At 33.1% G+C, this 19,968-nt stretch overlaps 1 protein-coding gene and 1 long non-coding RNA gene across 2 annotated transcripts in view; one reads left to right on the top strand and one right to left on the bottom strand.

The window, feature by feature from the left end:
* Nucleotides 1–19,968, top strand: part of LOC148283989 (uncharacterized) — a 51,468-nt gene that overhangs the window by 16,074 nt on the left and 15,426 nt on the right. The window contains 8 exon segments of the mRNA XM_088242851.1: nucleotides 1,290–1,426; nucleotides 4,481–4,634; nucleotides 5,295–5,444; nucleotides 7,029–7,179; nucleotides 9,579–9,702; nucleotides 13,265–13,382; nucleotides 14,031–14,168; nucleotides 19,184–19,322. Coding sequence (XP_088098977.1) covers nucleotides 1,290–1,426; nucleotides 4,481–4,634; nucleotides 5,295–5,444; nucleotides 7,029–7,179; nucleotides 9,579–9,702; nucleotides 13,265–13,382; nucleotides 14,031–14,168; nucleotides 19,184–19,322 — 1,111 coding nt within the window.
* On the bottom strand, nucleotides 15,432–17,307 carry LOC148283990 (uncharacterized). The gene is made up of 3 exons (XR_015825451.1): nucleotides 17,124–17,307; nucleotides 16,474–16,585; nucleotides 15,432–15,559 (listed from the first exon to the last, which is right to left on the bottom strand). It is a non-coding gene; the product is annotated as an uncharacterized LOC148283990 (long non-coding RNA).

The raw sequence follows: 19,968 nt of genomic DNA, 5'->3' as shown, positions 1-19,968 counted from the left end.
CAATTGATCAAAGAATCAAATTCAATGTTGCCAATGAAATAAACAAAATTATTAAAGGAATAGTTCCGAGATATTTTCAAAATAAACTAAAAAATAATGAGTTCTTTCATAACTATGCAACAAGAGGATCTAAAAATATAAGACTGGAAAAGAAATCAAAAGCAATGTCCCAGAACTGCCGCATGTACAAGGGAATACAACTATTTGAAGAAATGCCAGAAAGCATAAAAAATTAAATTAATGTAAATATATTTAAAATTAAATGTAAAAAGTATATATGTATGTGAAAAATATTAGGTAGTAAATAGTGTAAATAGTGAATATAATTAATGAAAATGTACATATGAAACAGTTAATATTATAAATTAGGATAAGTGTATAATAGTGATAAATAATGTTAGAATAAGTATAGATGTAAATATTGTGTTGTAAATATATATTAGACTATGTAATACATAGAACTAAATAAATAAATAAATAAAAAATAATTAATTTGTTGTGATAAAAAGTATTTAATGTTTAAACTTGTTGCAACAGAGAGCGAAAACATTTTTGAGAAGGGAATATGGGAGTCTAGGTATTCCCTTCTCAAAAATGTTCTCTGTTGCAACAAATTTAAATATCAACAATTCCCTAGGGAGAAAATCCAGCCACTCTGCAAGTATTTGGACATACTCAAAACATTGTTGAAGTATTCAATGTCTTATTTTTTACAATATTTGAGTTTGTCCAAATGTTCGTAGGCAAAAGACTGGATTTCACCCCCTCGGGAGTCATTAAGATTAACAAATTACAACAGGGATGGAGAATACCTTAAATAAGGGAATATGGAAGTCTAGGCATTTACAGGGCTTACGACCTGTCAAACATAGGCAAAATGGTGAATGTTACACAGTGTGTAAAGTGGCCACTTAAACCAGCCAATGACAGGTCATTAGCCCTGTAAATGCCTACACTTACATATTCCCTTATTTAAGGTATTCTCCATCCCCGTTGTAATTTGTTAGTCTTATTTTTTGGTAAATAATTGTCTTAAACACGCTATAATAGGCTTGTTTATGCGTTTTTATATCAATTTTCGGAAACAGAGTCTCATGTTTGCATGAAAAAACTGATAAAATTGATTTGATAGGCACACGATCAGTGATCTATAATTTCCCATCACTAGTGACATTAGTTTGACAGCTGTCATTTTAATCGAGCGTTATTTTAAGGACTATAAATTTCTTTATTCGCCGAAGCTGTGTGTTTTTATTACGATGTCCTAAACGTTCTCTTAATGTTTGCAGACAGCATGAGCCTAGAGGAAATGACTTCTATCGGCAAGAAGAACCTCGCCAGCCGTTCCGGTAAGACCAGCAGCGCCCCATCCAATTCCGAGAAAATGGCTCACTTTGTGGATTCGGACAGTCTTACGTTGCCACAGGTAAATCCCACCTACTGTTAAACTACTAGAAGTCTTAATTTGTTGCAACAGAGAGGGAAAACATCTTTGAGAATGGAATATGGAAGTCTAGGCATATACAAGGCTTATGTCCTGTCATTTATTTATTTGACACTTTATATACATATACATATAAGGGCGGGCATATTGCCTTAAGGCAATTTCTTCCTACCTACCCAAACCGTTCTGTTTGAGAAAATTATAAATACATGGACATATTGAATCTTACAATTTTATACAAAAATTAAAAGCAAAGATTAACAAAAATACATATATATAAAAAAAAAATAATAACACTATACTTTGAAGAGAGGAGAGGGGATGGGAAGGAAAGAAGAAAGGGTAAAGTCGATGGTAAATGAAATGAAATTATTAACATATAAACAAAGAATATTTTACAATACAATGATATTTGTTCATAAAATTATAAACTCTAATAAAAAAACAGAATTGTGGAAAAAAATTGATCGGAACCAGCATGAACACGATCACAATACTAGAGAAAAGAACAAAATTAGACTTCCGTTTAGGAGAAAGGCAAAGTCACAAAATTCAATTTTATTTAAAGCAATTAAAAAGTATTACAAAATGGAAAAAAATATTTATGAAGAAAAAAACATATCAAAATTTAAAATAATGGTCAAGACATATGTGATAAACAATTTATAAATTAAATATATTTGCAATGTTATTATTAGAACACACATAACAATATGTATGATATGTGTGCCCTACTTTAAGATTTAAATAAAAATAAAAAAAAATAAAAGAAGAAGGATAAAGGAACAATTTAAATATTTTAATAGTGACATTTCAATCGTCTCTAACATTAGTGGGCAGATTATTCCACAATCGAGCGGCTACTACTGTGAAAGAGGAGGCAAGAAAATTAGAGCGATGACAGGGTATTAAAAGGGTTCTCTCGTTACTAGAACGAAGAGATAGTCATTGTCTGGTTTAAGTGGCCAGTTTACGCACTGTGTAACATGCACCATTCTGCCTATGTTTAAACATCCTGTTCTTCCATCTGTTGACTTTTGTGAAATAAAAGAGCTGAAGCCTTTATCATACGGGTGAGATTCATCCGGCTGAACCAATTCACTTACTAGGCACCGCCTGGATATAATTTTCCAATTTGTATACTTCTTCTTTTACCGTTTAGTTAATTTAACAATGTTTCGTATACGTCCAAATTTTTGCAGACTGGCTGAATTTCCGGCTGAATCTCATCCGCATGATAAAGGCATAAGCAAATTATTTCTCATTATAAAAATTTTGAAGCAATGTTAGAACCATTTTTTTATTGCAACTTTTTGAGGGGGTGATATTCGGATCCTCTGCCTCTGACCACCCAGGGAGTCCTTCTTTATTCAAAGCCGTTCTCTCATTGTAAATATCCATGTTTTTACGTTATGTTAAGTTATGTTTGTTGTGTTACTATAGTTTCAAGAAATTGTTTTTGGATACGTTTATTTATGCAAATTGTTTGTGTAAATACATATTATTTTAATTAAAAAAACAGAGGCGTTGAGGGGATCCTGAGGTGTGGGGACGACGTGTTGGCCTCTGTCCATACATCCTCCTTCCCCCTCCTCAATCTGCATAGAGTTTGTATTCCTTAAGAATATTTATAATAACTTTCCTCTATGCGCAGCTGACAGAGAGTCCCCCAGGACTCTATAACAGCTGCGGGTGGATGGTGGGCTTAAGGATCTCCCCTCCATGCAACTTTTTGAATATCATATTCATAAATTATACACATCTTTGAGAAGGGAATAATGGAAGTCTAGGCATTTACAGGACTGGTTTAAGTGCCCTTTTCTTGATTTTGTCAATAATGCTTTTCTCAGCCCTTCATAGTGTAAGGATCTCGACATTTGCCCACCTATCATATACCGTTTTACCACACATTCGTCTGAGAGATCGCCTTTCAACAGCATTCAGCCTACTTTCAACCCTGTGTTTCCTTACTTTGTTCCCATACATCCTGATCGGCACCAGGACTCCATTGTTAACTGCTAATTTGGGCTCTATGCCAATACAGCCCATAAAATTGTTTAGTAAATTGTAATTTTGGTGTTTCTGTGGACGTTATGTGATTTTTACACTGGCAGCTAAGAAAAGTCCTCGATCCACATCGAGTGGAAAACACCACACACAGAACTACCGATTTTGCAGACGGTAAGACGCATCGGGCCATAAGACGCGCCCCGAAATTTATATATCAATTTTTAGTAAGAAAAAAAATGTTTTCGAAGATTATTATTATTCGTTATAGACAGGCAGCCTTCGCTGATGCGCCTATATCTCGTGTACTGCTTTTTACCAAGTTCTTCTTCCTTCAAAAAAGCATCCAAATGGTTTTTTTTAACTGGTTGACCGAAATGGAATGGACAATTGAATGTTGTTATGCAGAAAGCAGCCAGCCATAGAAAAGTGAAAGTGAGATAATGGCACTTTTGTGAAAAGACTGAATAATCAAATCCACACAACAGTTGGATTGATTTTAACAAATGATAAACAATGAAAACATCAGTTTTTTTTATATGACAAACAAGAATCTAATTATGTATTTGACCGGTTTCAATGATTTTTAAAGAACCGTAAGATTTTTCCAGTGCTCTGGAGGTTTTTGCAAATTAAAAAATGCCGTTTTTGCTATCGACACCATTTTCAGAAGGTGGTTAATACAGTTTTTTGTATGAAAGCGGTCTGGCTGTTTTAAGCAAAACATAGAATTGACCTTACTGCACCCGATAACATTAATATCTAATTTTTTCAAAATTGTGGAATGGCTGCTTTCTGCATAACTACGTTCAATTAGACTTGGCAATTTATTCCAGCCTGAAACTACCCTGCTGGAAAAGAAGTTTTTCTTGGGATCGAGGTAGAATTGGGAAGATGCATCAGATCATGAAACACACCCCAATTTTTGGTTGAATTTTCTGAGTAAAAAAGTGCATCTTATGGTCTGAAGAATCCGGTATTTCCTTACCAAGCAAGGTGAAATATGCACCGTGTTATTTTCAATTCCAGATAGTGAAATCTCTCGGGGGAAATATGTTTCTCTGCGTCCTTTGCGAAAACGTGAAGAAGGACTCTTCTCCATCCAAAAGCAAACCCACCAGCGCGACGGAAGACGGCGGGGAGCCGCCTGCCGATGAGAATTCGCAGGAGGAAACCAACCAAGGTAGATAAATATTTCAACGCTGATGGAGAATTGTCTATTTGTTTTGTTATACTCCTGAGAGTCCTCTATTCTGACACTCTTGGCCTCTTCCAAACGTCTCTATTCCTTCCTATCACCCGCTTCCATCATCCGTGTTTTACCGGCTATCGAGGCAATGTCGTCAACCCATCTTGTCTGTGGCCTTCCAACACTTCTTTTGTTTGCTCAGTCTCCATTTTATTATTTTGGGTGTCCACCTGCCATCATTTAGCCTCGCGGAATATCCTGCATACTGCCATTTTAACTTTGCTGCATGATCCACGACTCCGGTTAGGTGCTTTATTACTTAATTTATTATTCTGTCTCTTAGACATACGCCGAGCATCTGTCTTTCCATGGATCATTGCGTGCATTTTAGTTTCTAGCTACTTTTCTGTGTTACAGACATGGTTTCTAGTCCGTATGTCGTCACCGGCAATATACACAATTCACAGACTTGTCTTTTTAGGCATACAGGGACTTGTTTATTTTCAAAAACATAATTTTTTCTTGCCGAAAACAGCCCCTCGTAGCCCTGTTCTTTTTGGCACCTTCGCTGTGTGTTTATCTTTACCGAGTTCGACATTGTGTCCTAAATATATATCTTCTTGCCTAATACTAAGTAATAATAACCGTTTTCAGGTGATTCGGATTCTGAGCCCAATGGGGGCTTCTTCGGGATGAGCAAGGTGATGAGTTACCACCTGCGCATCATACACAACGTGAGGCTCCACATATGTGAGCTTTGTGGAGAGATCTTCCGTAGGCGAGGAGAATTCACGCAGCACATGGGTAAACTACATTATAATTTAATTTTAAAAATAAATATTTGCGTTCTTATGATATACCCAAATATTTCATTTTAAGGAGTTCCATTTTCAACGAGTTGAGAATAACTCACTATTAGAAAATGGGAATCAAGTTGGGGTAGATTATTATTATGGATGACTTATATAGCGTCATTTTCGTAACAAAATACCTCAAGGGCGCTTTACATAGTGATTCTTTTAAATTTATAATTTAATTAAAATAATTTATTTACACTTATTTGTTCATAAATTTGTATAAACCACTTATTTTTTTTTTAATTACACTTCGACCGGTTTCGAGGTTACTACCTCATCGTCAGGAATTTAACTAACTTATAATTACACGCGTTGCTATTTTTTTTGCTGTCTTTTTGCTGTCACATGCTACAGATTTATTCAAACGATTTAGAGAACAAGTGGGTTTTAAGTTTTTTCCGAAACATCACTTCACTTTCACAGCCTCGCACCTCTGCTGGGAGAGCATTCCATGCCATAGGGCCTGCGACCGCAAATGCGCGTTCACTAAATTTAGTGCGCTGTTTGCGTAGAGGTATAATAACTTTTCTTCTCGCCGTAGACGTAGCTGATCTAAGCGTTAGACGCCTGTCAGCTAGTTCATCTGGAATGCACAGTTCCCTTAGATATTCCGGAGCAGAGTTGTGCAGTGACTTATACATAAGCTAACAGAGTTTGTATTCGACCCTCTGTGGAAAACGTAGCCAGTGTAGTTCCCGAAGTAGTGGAGTGATATGACTGAACTTAGAGATTCCGAAAATAAGTCTCGCTGCGGCATTTAATACAACCTGTAGGCGAGACAAGTGTATTTTGAACATTTTGTACATATTTAATGTTTGTTGCACAAGAATGTCCCCAAGCAGTGATCCCGTATCTTATTATGGATTCTCCCAGAGACAAATATACTAATCTAAGTTTTAATCAATCATATGATTTCCTCATTTGTCTCGCTGCGGCATTCAATACAGATTGTAGGCGAGTCATTTTGTTCATTGGTAGACCTGCATAGATACCATTACAATAATCGACTCTAGACACTACAAACGCATTTATTAATTGATGAGTGGGATTCGAACCATGGACCTTTGACCCGTGAGTCCGAGACACTAGCCACAGGACTACAACCTGATTCATCGATATCATCAGTGATACTGCAATACACGGCATAACTAGCTAAAGATATTAACTCTTTTTTCTATGAAATATTTTTTTGCACACTAATAATAAGTAATATTTTTATGTTTTTTTTATTTTTTTATTTTCTTTTTTAATTACTAAAATATAAAAAAGTACCTCCTAATCTTTTACAGAACATTTTCTCTTCTCTTTCTTATATTATTAAAAAATATTATACCTGTCTGTCTACCTCTTATATATATTGTATAAAAACAAAAAATATATAATAATACATTTTTAAAAAGTAACTTGGCTAACATTCACAACTGAACTGTTTTTACTCTCCTTTGAAAAAAAGTCAGTTTGGAATTTATGAGTTTTACGTCGTACGTTTTATGATTAGTTTGTGAACGATGGCAATTGTTTATTTTCCTAGATGAGCACATGACACAGGAGCCCTGCGAACACAAGTGCCTGTCCTGCGACAAGACGTTCGAGTCCCTCCGCCAGTATCGCACGCACATGAAGGTCAACCACATGCAGTACGTCAAGCATCACACGTGCCACATATGCAGTCGCAAGTTCGGGTAAAACTCTTGCGGTGTACCTAACAGAACAATACCACATACAGCATTCCAAAACGAGACAAGGACAATCGAGACTAATAACTCTCAGACAAACTTTTCGAAAGATGTAAAAAATCAACAATATTTTGAGTTTGTCCAAATTTTTGTAGACAAGGACTGGATTCAACTCCCTGGGGAGCTGTTTATATTAACATATTACAACAGAGATGAAGAACATTTAAGAGAAGGTAATATAGAAGTCCAGGCATCCACAGGGCTTATGACCTGTCATTGGCTGGTTTAAGTGGCCACTTTACACACTGTGTAACATTCACCATTTTGCCTATATTTGAACATCTATATTCCTTCAATTCTTTCATCTGTTGATGTTTGTGAAGTTAAAGAGCTGAAACCTTTATTTAAATTTAAATTTATATTAAATTGAACAAACTAAACAATTAAAAACAACTACTGCACAACATCATTATACTTACAGAGGAATATTTTTCTTTAATGAAATGAACAAAGATAATAAAAAGTACAGTCAGGAATACAATATATTTAAGAAAGAAGTAAAAAATTACATCTATAATTCTTCTTTATGTAACACTGATTGAAAACATCATTAATTTTTTTTTGTAATTCATTTGTTATTCTTAAAATATTATTGATTAAAATAAAATAAACTATTGTAAGACGTCACTCCGCATTATGTACACAAGAATTGTTTATTTCTTTTACGTAATGGGAAACGTTAATGTAAATATATGTATTTGATTAATGTAAAAAATTGTATTTAGTTGTAATATTGTATTTTAATTTGTTATTAATAAACAAAATATGTGACAAATAGTGAACAATGGAAACTTACAAAAATAGTGCGTCTGTAACCTTAAAATCATAAAATTTTATATGAATCCTTTAAAACCGTTTAAGAATGCATCAGTTTTTGACGCGAAAGTACCTAAATTTTGCTATTTAGAACACTACACCCATAAGGCGGCCTCCGTGGTGTAGTGGTCAAGACGCTTGACTCACGCACGGAAGGTTCCGGGTTCGATTCCCGGTGAGAACACAAAAATTAAAATGTGATTTTTCTCAAGCCTGGGTGCTCTGTGATGTAATTCACCACTGTAATTAGGCCTCCTGGTCTGTTGTGGTGCAAAAAAAAAAAAATGTAAAAAAATAATTAATAAATTACAACAGTGCTACTAAAAGTGAACTGACATTTATTGATAAATACATAATATTTCAAATATCTGCCTTCTAATAATATACAAAATGATAAATCAAACCGCTCATACACCAGTTTGTGTAATATTCATGTAAAAAAGTGAATTTGAACAGGAATGTTGCGTCTCATAAAACGAAATAATACGGACCAAAATGGACACCAAGTCATTGGAACAAAAGGCATAATAGTACTACACACGTGCGTTTCCAGAAACTATCTACCAGCCAGCGGGCCACATGGCGACGATATCTACCTACTGTCTACAAACGCTTCTCTTCGGACATCTATCTCCCTTTGTTACATGGAGTTGAAACAGTGTTTGATTTATTTAGTTTTTTATTGCTTACTTCTTGGCATGGACACTTGACCAATTTACTACTATACTCTATTTTTTATAAATTTATTGATATTGTTTTAACTTTGCTGGAATTCCTCTCATCCATGCGCTTTGTAGCTGCACGATGATTGGTTATCTAGCTTTTATATATCAACTTTAAAATACCTAAATTTTGTAAACGGGGTCTAGAATTCCAATTGTCTATGCGCTTAGTAGCTGCAAGGCGTGTTGTAATCTTACTCCTTTTTATTATTCATATATTTTTTTTTTTTAATACACTAAATTTATTTGTCAAATTTTAAAATGTGTAAATGTGGGCTAAATTTCTAGCTGTCTATGCGCTCTGTAGCTGCAAGACGTCCTGTAATCTAGCTCCTATCTGTTATAATTTTTGATTGATCTTAATTGAAAACGAGGAACTAGAATCCCAACCGTCCATGCGCTCTGTAGCTGCAAGACGTACTGGGATATTTATTAATTGTACTGCACCCTTGAGGTGATTTTCACAAAAAAGGCGCTATATAAATTATCAAACTATATATAATATCAGAATAATAAGAGACAAGAACAGTCAAGACTAATAAACCGGGGACTGAAATTATACAACTAACTACCAGACAAAACTAAACAAAAGACTCAGACAACCTTTACAAAAAATTTCAATTTCAAATAAAAAACATTGTGCAACAGAGATGAAGAATATTTTAGATAAGGTAATATGGAAGTCTAGGTATTCAAAAACTTATAACCTGTCATTGGCTGGTTTAAGTGGACACTACACGCTGCAACATTCACCATTCTGCCTAAGTTTAAACATCCACATTTCGTCAATCTCTTTTGTATTTCCAGGTCAAAGAAGCTTCTGGAAGAGCACAACAATACTCACATCGGGGTCCGGCCGTACAACTGCGAAGTGTGCGGCAAATCCTTTGCCTCCAAATATACATATCAATCACATCTTAAAACACACATGGTACGTAATTCAAATCTCGCAAAACCGTAATGTACCGGTGAAATTAACGTCAACTCCAATATTAGTTAGTCTCATAAAACTTTTTGTGGAAATTAGTCCACCTTGTGCTGTACCGGTTAGCGCTTCTGCCTGCCTCGCCCAGGTCCTGGGTTCGATTCCCGACAAGGTCTTTAAAAGACTGCTAAAAAATCACTCTGCAAACGGCGCTATAATGTCGTAAAAACAAGATATTTTCAAATAACGCAACAACAAACCATCACGCCGTTTACGCCAGGTAGGCAGAGAGGATAGAACGCCACATCACTCTATCTTTGCATACAGATCTCGCTTCCCCTACATTCATCGACTTCTCATGCACGCACGCCGATTATTCCTGCTCTTGACATGTGCATCTTCAAGTATTTGATAAACTCGATTGTGCCATGTCTTTCTCGGTCTTCTTTTGCTGTCCATTCGCTCTACATGTCCAAACCAACGCAGGACCCCTTTCTCGACTCTGTCAATAATGCATGTCTCAGCCTTACACACTTATGGATCTCGACATTTGTGCACCTATCATACATCGTTTTACCACACATTCGCCTGAGGGGTCGCATTTCGACAGCATTCAACCTACTTTCATCATCATTTTTCCAATTCCATACTTACATTCATTAGAGTTGGCACTAAAACTCCGTTGTGAACTGCTAGTTTAGCCTCAAGATCAATTTATGTTCTGCTAAAAATAGCCAGACCGCTTTCATACAAAAAACTATAATAGTCACCTTCTAAAAATAGTATCGATCACAAAAACGGCATTTCTCAATTTGCAGAAAACAAAATTCAAATACATAATTAGATTTTTGTTTGTATTACAAAAAAACCATTGTATTCCTTGTTAATCATTTGTCAAAGTCAAAAAAGTTCCAACTGCTGTGCAGATTTGATCATTCACTCTTTTCATAGAAATGCTATTATCTCAGTTCCAGTTTTCTATGGCCGGATGTTTTCTGCATAACTACGTTCAATTAAGCGCCCGTTGGCACTCCGAGGTTAATTTCGAATTGATGTCGACAGAGTTCAGTGCTTTTAGAGCAGCCTGACTGTCTGAGAGAATATAAATTCTTTTAACAATATTTTGAGTTTGTCCAAATTTTTGGAGACAAGGACTGGATTCAACTCCCTGGGGAGCTGTTTTTATTAACATATTACAACAGAGATGAAGAACATTTAAGAAAAGGTAATATAGAAGTCTAGGCATCTACAGGGCTTATGACCTGTCAATGGCTGGTTTAAGTGGCCACTTTACACACTGTGTAACATTCACCATTCTGCCAGCCAATTTTTGTAGACAAGGAAAGAACACAAACATCAACAGATGAAAGAATTGAAGGAATATAGATGTTCAAATATAGGCGGAATGGTGAATGTTGCACAGTGTGTAAAGTGGCCACTTATACCAGCCATTGACAGGTCATAAGGATAAAATAAGACTACCATTATTGAAAAGAGCTGAGTCGCAAAATTGTTTGATGTATAAGGGTTTAAAAATGTATGATGAGATGCCTGAATGTATGAAGAATGAAAAGTGTCTGAAAGAATTTAAAAATAAATGTATAAGTTACTGTAAGGAAATGTAAATATATATAGATGATGTAAATGTACATAATAGTTTATATTAGTTTTAATATAAGCTAACTTAAGAAATAAATAAAAATAAAAAAATATAAAAAAATAAGCCCTGTAGATGCCTAGACTTCCATATTGCCTTCTCTTGAATGTTCTTCATCTCTGTTGTAATATGTTAATATAAACAGCTCCCCAGGGAGTTGAATCCAGTCCTTGTCTCCAAAAATTTGGACAAACTCTAAATATAGTTGATAAATTACCTGGTCCATGAAGAAGTATAGAAATTGAAAAAATAACATTTTCAGGCGTTGCCTAGTATATAGGTGAAATAATTCAATTAAAAGAATCTCACCTGCATAAATAAAGGTTTCAGCTCTTTAACTTCACAAACATCAACAGATGAAAGAATTGAAGGAATATAGACGTTTAAATATTAGTATTTAGTAGTAGTATTTTTTTTCTTTTCTTTTAAATTTACATTTAATTACTATTCATTTTATGTTCGAGAATCTTTTTTAACTTACTGTGATGCTACTTGTGAAAACCTGTAATTGGCTTATTTGTTATTTGTTTTGTTATATAAATATGATATAATTATAGCTGTTGGTTATCCAAATAAATAAAATAAATAAATAAATAAAGGCAGAATGGTGAATGTTGCACAGTGTGTAAAGTGGCCACTTAAACCAGCCATTGACAGGTCATGAGCCCTGTAGATGCCTAGACTTCTATATTACCTTTTCTTAAATGTTCTTCATCTCTGTTGTAATATGTTAATAAATTCTTTTGTTTTTGTACTGTCTGCGCAAATTTTCATGTGCGCAGACGCATGGATGGGATAGAGTTCCATTCGGAAGACAGTGGAATAGAGCCCTAGGCTAACGGAGAACAAACTGTCATACTTAAAAAAATATGAAAATCTGCCTAAACTGTCAATAAATTCTATCTGCCTCTAGTGATTTATGCTTGTTGAGATTTAAGGCTGTAGTCTGGTAAAACGAACACAAAATTAGGAAATCATACGATTATGCCATTTTAAAACTAATGTTTTTTTTTTAATCATGCAATAATAAAAAAATAAAAAAACATTGATTAGATAAGAACAATATTTTTTTTAAATGTATTTCTGTTAAAAAATATACAAAAGTTGTATGTTTCGTGTAAAAACAACATTAAATTTTAATTAGTATGAATGTATTATTGTTTTATGTTTTTTCTTTATATATCCTATGTTTTTCTTTTTCATGTACTCGTATTTAAAATTATATTAACTCTTATAAATAAACAACTACAACAGTGTAAGTCACTCTCCAAGCACAAGAGTTAGTCTCTTTTTTTGGAGAGTTACAGTGATAACATTTACTAGATGTGTAAAAGTAGATATGTTTAGAATTTTACAAAAACATGTACTTTTTATGAAATTTATGAATTAAAAAAATATATTTTTTAAATGTAACTAAAATATAATTACTTTTAGACTGGCAGATTACGCCATTTCAAATTTAGACTGAACATATCTGGGATCTCAATAAAGACTAAGTATCGTACTAAAATTTGTTGTAATAATTTGAAGATAATAAATTGAACATGAAAGTGGCCAAAGCCAAATTTTATTTTTTTGATTTTGAAAAGAAATGCCAGCATTTTAAATCACATACATTTTTGTGAAATTTTTCTTTATTTCTACGTAAAATTATGCCTTCGGTAACACTTAAAAAAATATAATTTATTGAAATATTTTAGTTGAAACCTTTTTTTAAAGAATTATATTCTCTTTTTTTTTTAAAGAAGAGAATTCTGGTTGTAATATTTAATTTAAAACAACATCTTATTTACGTTTTTATGACCTTCAGACCTGCCCTTATCGTTTACCGTTTATTTATAATTTTGCGTTAGTTTTACCAAACTACAGCCTTAACTCGTGACGTAATTTTCCTTTGCTTTTTGTCTTCAGGATCGACCGCGGCCGTACACTTGTGCGCAGTGTGGAAAATCATTCTTCACGATGCAGAATCTTACTCAGCATGAAAAGACACATCTTGGGATCAAGGATTTTGTCTGCAATATTTGTGGTAAGAATAACCCATAATTCTATTATTTTTTACGTTCAAAATTGGTTCATTTTAAAGTATTTTATAGCTTCTACTACTGTCACCCCATTTCCCTTCGGGAGAGGATAGACTGCCACTATTAAACTAAGCCAAAAATATTTTTTTAATTTTCGTGTATCGTATTATCAGCGATATGATTTTTTAAAGTCTTGCGTTTCTGAAATAACTCCACATGTGACATCAGAGATTCTCTTCCGCTTATTCTCGATCAGTTCTGCCCATTGGTCCATTCGCAGCAAGCACACCAGATCATAACTTTCTTATCGTTGGTTCATTCGTATGAACCAGTGACGTCGATCAAAGTAATTTGTTTTTATTAAAATAATTTTAACATTTTTTTTTGTGCATTTTTGAGAAACTTTTCTGTACGATTTAATGCTTCAATTTTTACCGCTCGCAAGAAAACATTTATTGTATCCAATTTCCTGTAAGGCTGAAGTTCCTCCTTGCAATATATAAATTAATTATTTGAATGGACAGCAATCGAATTACAGCCGAACGTAATCTGACACACCCGACCGCAGACTGTTGTAATATTTTGATCCTAATTATTTGATGTCCCGGCATCCGTGCGTAGTGTCGCTTTGCAATAATTTGTTTGTATTCCAGGTAAGGCGTTCGGCACCCAACACAATTTGGAGGTACACGGCGTCGTGCATACCGGCTACAAGCCGTTTGTGTGTAGGACGTGCGACAAAGCATTCGCGCGCAGGGCTGAGATTCGAGACCACGAGAGAACTCACACAGGTTTAAATAATTTCTTTTAAAAGTTTTTAACTGTTTCGAAGTTATAAAATTTATTTTTAAAGCACTAACTTTGTGGATTATTAATTATAATAAAATTAATTCAAAAAACTTTGTTTTTAACTACTTTTTTTTATTCTTCCGACTGGTTTCTAAGCTACACAAGCTACTTTATCAAGGTATACTTAACTAATTAATTTTCTCCTATTTTATTTTACAATGTTTACTAAATATTCAATTTATACTTTTTTTATTTGTGCAATATTTTTATGTATCATTATCAGGTCGGCCTCATGGTGTAGTGGTCAGCGCGTTAGCGTACCACGCAAGAGGTCTCAGGTTCGATTCCCAACATAGTTGACATGAAATATTTATTCAAAGAGGTGTTTTTACACTAGAATATTTCATAATCACTGGTCTGCTACCTGAAGCGTAAGACTGATCATCTTACCTTCATGTAACAAAAATGATCAAGATACGAAGCGATTGGTGTACCAGTGCAGTGCCCTATGCACCATTAGGTGCGGAAAGGGAATGTCGATGACGATGATCAGTGCTATAATTTTTAAGTTTTTAAGGCGGTTCATCCAGCCAAACACAATTTCATTTTCGTTTTAAGACGGTAGTGAGTTTTAAAAAGAGACAGCAATATATTTGTCCGTGCGCGCGGGTAAGTTAAGCTTGGGTAAAGTTAAATACAGTATGCCCGCTAAGTACCGGCAAAAATGAGATTTTTTTTACCTGCATGGTCATGAATTTGAATTTGAGTTCCAATAGTTCCTTTTGAAAACTATAATTACTTTTGCAAGATAAATAATATGTATTATGTTACAGTACGGACTCACGGCTCAATTTATTTATTATATTTGGATTATAAATTTGTACTCACCTATCATTAATTTTCGTATAAACTATTTTTTTTACATCGTTTTTGGAATATTATTTATTCCTTAGTCTTAATATATCAATGTGGTGGATACGATTTAATGCATAAAAAGTATACAAAAAAAAACAATATTTTATCATCAATAAATATTTTATTATTTATCCAGATACATATCCAATTACATTAACAAATATATTATTGTTGATAAAAAAGAAAGTAAAAAATACCATTTAATTATTAATAAAAGCACACATATTCTACCTAATACTTAACATATTTTTGTTAAAGCTACACTTTATTCACAAACAACATAATAAAAGTAAAATTTAATATACTTGTTATGTCTTTAAAAAAAAAAAACATTTATTGAAGTCAAAACACCGAAATTTTCTAAAAACCCTAAATCAATTATTCTCCGTCCACTAATACTAAAATGAGTATTGTCGTCTTCTTTTTTTTTTACGTCCAAACAATATCCAACATCTTCTTCAAGTATTGTTTCAGATACCTGTTGAAAAAAAATTTATATATATATGGTATTTGCAATATCCAACAGTGCACAAGACAATAAAATAGGAAACATTATATTATTATGTTCAAATTTTATTAAAATAATTGAGTTTTCTAAGAAAAGAACCCTTAATGAGGAATGCAATTAGCTGTGATTTTAATATGTATTTTCAATCACCAAAAAATCCGAGTTTGACTCAAATAAATATGTAGTTTCAAGAATCAACAGTGCTTATCATGGAGTGTGCATAAATGTTTCGGTGAATTCTATTTTTAATAAGCTAGTGATAATTAACTCAGTAGGTATATAAATTAAATGATTTATTTCATTGTTTGGTAATATTATTAAAAAAAAAAAACTAAAACCAGCGCTATATCCAGAATGCAAAACTGAGATAAGCTTTGTAGAACAAAATAAAAAAAAGTCTTTTATGATGGTTCGCTCACGCGGAACGAATAAATTATGGATGTAGAAGTCGATGAAGGTCGAGAAAGACGTGGCATGATCAAGTACAATAAATGTTTGAGTTGTCCCATGTCGGAATAATCGGCGTGCGCGCATGAGAAGATGCATGAATGTGAAAGAAGCATGTCACGTGTGCCAAGACAGAGAGGTATAGCGTTCTATTCTCTCTGCCTAACCCTTTGGAGAAATGGCGTGATGTTTAGTTATTTAGTTAGTTATTGAGCATAGCATAAATATGATACGAGTATGCCTAAATTTATAAGTACAACAAGTGCCTGAAAGTGGACATATGAATTATTCTCGTGAAGATATATGATGCCAGGATAGGTTGGTGTGGCGTTCTACCTTCTCTGTCTACCCCTTTATAGAAATGCCGTTATGACTAGTTACTAGTTAGTTGTTTATAATTAATTATATTAGGTAATTAAATTTATGACAATACATACGGTTGAATGAAGAGTATCGCAATTGTAATTTTCTCCATCATCAGCTTCATTTAAACTACTGGAAACAATATGCTTGTCTGTAGAAGATCTTTGGGCAGCCAATTCCCTTTTCCTGAAACACGTTTATTGTTGAGGTGGGTAGAGGTATATATATATTATTTTTTAAATGCACTAACAATCAACATAACATCAAGTATCCATCAAAGATGTTGCTACATTATCTCTGTTTAAATCACGTCTGAAGAAAAATCTCTTTTCTACTCCTTAATCTCTCCTCCTTCCCTCTTTTTTTCATTTTTCCCGTTGAGTAATAGTTTTGATCTAAGGTAATTTATAAACAAATACGTTTATTTCTATTTTTATATGTTCTGTAACTTGAATAAAAAAAATAAAACTATTATTTTATTGGTTGGTTGGAAAAAATTGCCATTTGGCAATAAGCCCGCCAATGTACAAATAACATTATGTACAAAACGTTAAATAAATAAACATTTATTGAATTATTCAAGGCCTCAGAAAACAAATCAATCAGTTGGTAATGTCGTTTCAGTTTCTATGAAGCTCTGCGCCTCATATATAATATGCTAAAGAATACTCGATTCCGAAACACACTGTAGTTATACATGCGAAAATAAAAAAAAAATTCTTACCTATTTCTTTCTTCATTTATCTCGTCAAATCTTTTGGTCTTGTTACGACATTTAGGTTTTCTTGTAAAACCTTTAGCTTTAATTGTTTTGGAACCCATTTTTCATTCAAAAACTTTAAAAAATCACAGAAGAAACGTCCCAAAAAATCCGACACAGAAAACACGTCCGTACTCGGTGAACGCCCGAGAGAACTGATACCAAACTGTACGTTTTATATATGATTGATTCTCAATGAAAATACATGATTTTATAATATTAATTACATTTATATTTTAGCAATTTTTGAAAAATAAAAAATATATGTAACTAGAAAAATGTGAGTTGTATAGAGAAATGTAAAAAAAAAAACAATTTTAAAAGTAATATACATAAGAAAGAGCCATTTAGTTTTAACAATTTAACCCAAAATGGACTCAGAAAGAATTGTATTTTACGAAAATTATATGCTTTTTTTCAAAAAACTAACTCATCATCGGCTTAGATAAATAATAGATCTTTCAATAACTACAATAAAACATATTACAATATATTATCTAAATATAGATAATTTGTGTTGAAAATGTTGAAAAAAACGAAAAGTGCACTTTTCCTTGCAATTTTTTAGTCAAATTAAATTTTAAAAAAACATTTTTACTTCATCAGTTTACTAGATAAATGTTTAATCTTTTATGTGGTTTTAAAAAAAAAATGTTATACTCATTATTAGACTCTAAATTTTAGTTTGAAAACTGCCTTTTTTTGCTCCGCGCTGGATGGATCGCCTTAATTTTGAAATCACTTCACATGTGACGTCACAAATTCTCTTCGGTGAGTTCTGCTGATTGGTGAATTGGCTTTCCGTAAACCGGAAATCTATCACGACACTCTGGTTTATTCGCAAGAACTAGGGACGTCATTCAAAGTACATTGTTTTTTAAATTTTTTTATTAATAAATTTCATTAAGAGTACATGTTTTTGTAAAATTCTAAACATATCTACTTTTACACATCTAGTAAATTCTCTTGTGCTTGGAGAGTGACTTACACTGTTTTAGTTTTTTATTTATAGTAGTTTATATAATTTTAAATACGAGTACACGAGAAAGAAAAATAAAAACATTGGATATATAAAGCAAAAACATAAAACAATAATACATTCATACTAATTAAGATTTCATGTTGTTTTTACACGTGTTCAAAATATTTCTTTAGACCAACTTTAAATTTATTTATTGATGTATTGTTTTTAATAGTTTTTAGTTCATTTGGAAGATTATTATAATTTTTTACACCTTTGAAGACAAAGCTGTTTTATTTATTTATTTTATTAGGTAAACAAACAGTATGTACACATATATTGCCAATTTTTTTGTATATTAGTGTAAGAAACTCACGCACACACCAAAAAAATTGTTTACACTTAATACAATAATTTAAATTATGTTCAATATAATAAATGTAAAAGAAACGAAATGAAAAAATATGTATATAATAATAATAATAATAATAAAGTTAAATGTCTGCTTCTCTCAAAACTTCTATAATTTTTTACCTAAATTTACATACATTGTCACAAAAAATATCAGCCTCGGTAAATATATTGTTATATTGGTCGCATATTCTAGGTAATGTAGATTGTTTAATATAGTTTGTTGACGCGTTTTCAGTGTAAAACAAAAGATTTTCTCTTGTCGGTCTAGATGGCACATGGAATGGAAGTCTTTCTAGTAGTTTTGGAGAATCAATTTTATTATTTATTAATTTGAATAAAAATAACTGGTCCAACATTATTCTTCGATTTTTAAGAGAGTTTATTCCATGGCATTGCATTTTTTCAGCATGATTAGAAAAGTTAATGTTTAACCGGTAGTCAACCTGCTTAAAAAAAAATTGTTGGACCCTTTTGACCACGACTTGTGTGGAATTTAGGAATTTTAATATTATGTTGGTATCTGAGTTTGTTTTTATTTAATTCTTGGCCATATAATTTAATGCTCTAATTTTTACAGCGCTTAAGATTTTTTTTTTATGTGCAATCTTCCGTAGCTCTGAACTTTCTAACTAGATGTATTTGATTGTAGGTGAGCGACCGTACAGGTGTGACCTGTGCGGCTCCACATTCTCTCAGCGCAGTAACCTGCAGTCGCACAAGAGGGCCACCCACTTTGACGACAAACGCTACAAGTGCAGAAACTGCGACAAGAGATTTAAACGGCGAAGGTATTGTATATTTCACTTACTATCGCACCTTACACATACCATTTCAACATAAGAGTTCCCGTCCGTGACCGAGAAGTTAAAGTTACTCTTACAAGGTCTCTTTTGCGGAGCGTGACACGCGGACGTTAATCCTTATCAATTTGGTGGAGCACGCTGACGGAAAGCCTACCGGCAGTCCCTGAGTGTGCTAACATAACGGCTGCGCCAAAAGGCCCCAGCCTTCACCACTAAATTTGTATTACTGTGATAATATAGAAAGTAAAAAATTGTTAAATCACCCACTCAACTGAGCAGCTGTGCTGTTTATTTATTTATTAACGGACATTGTCCATGCATACAATTTATAGGGTTTAAATATTACAATAAAAGAATAATTTAACACATTAAAAAAATAAGAAAAGAAACATTGACAAACATAATGGCCATCGAGACAAGATCTGGACTATTTATTTAGTGCTCGTTTAAATCGTTGCAAACTTGAACCAAAAATTCTACATAAACCTAGTAATTATAGTGCACGAATAATAAAAGAGGCAATTGAAATACACAGACATCCAAATAATATAAACAAAGACGACGGGCTTAAATTAAATTCAACATGGTTCCCAGCACTACATATGACAAAAACGAATAGAAATGTGCCTAC

Source organism: Micrasema longulum, unplaced genomic scaffold (genome assembly GCF_059751315.1).
Source record: "Micrasema longulum isolate JH-2025_06_02 unplaced genomic scaffold, ASM5975131v1 h1tg000172l, whole genome shotgun sequence".
In the NCBI taxonomy this organism is placed as follows: domain Eukaryota; kingdom Metazoa; phylum Arthropoda; class Insecta; order Trichoptera; family Brachycentridae; genus Micrasema; species Micrasema longulum.
The sequence above is the reverse complement of the archived record's forward strand: the minus strand, read 5'-3'. Positions and strand labels throughout refer to the sequence as shown.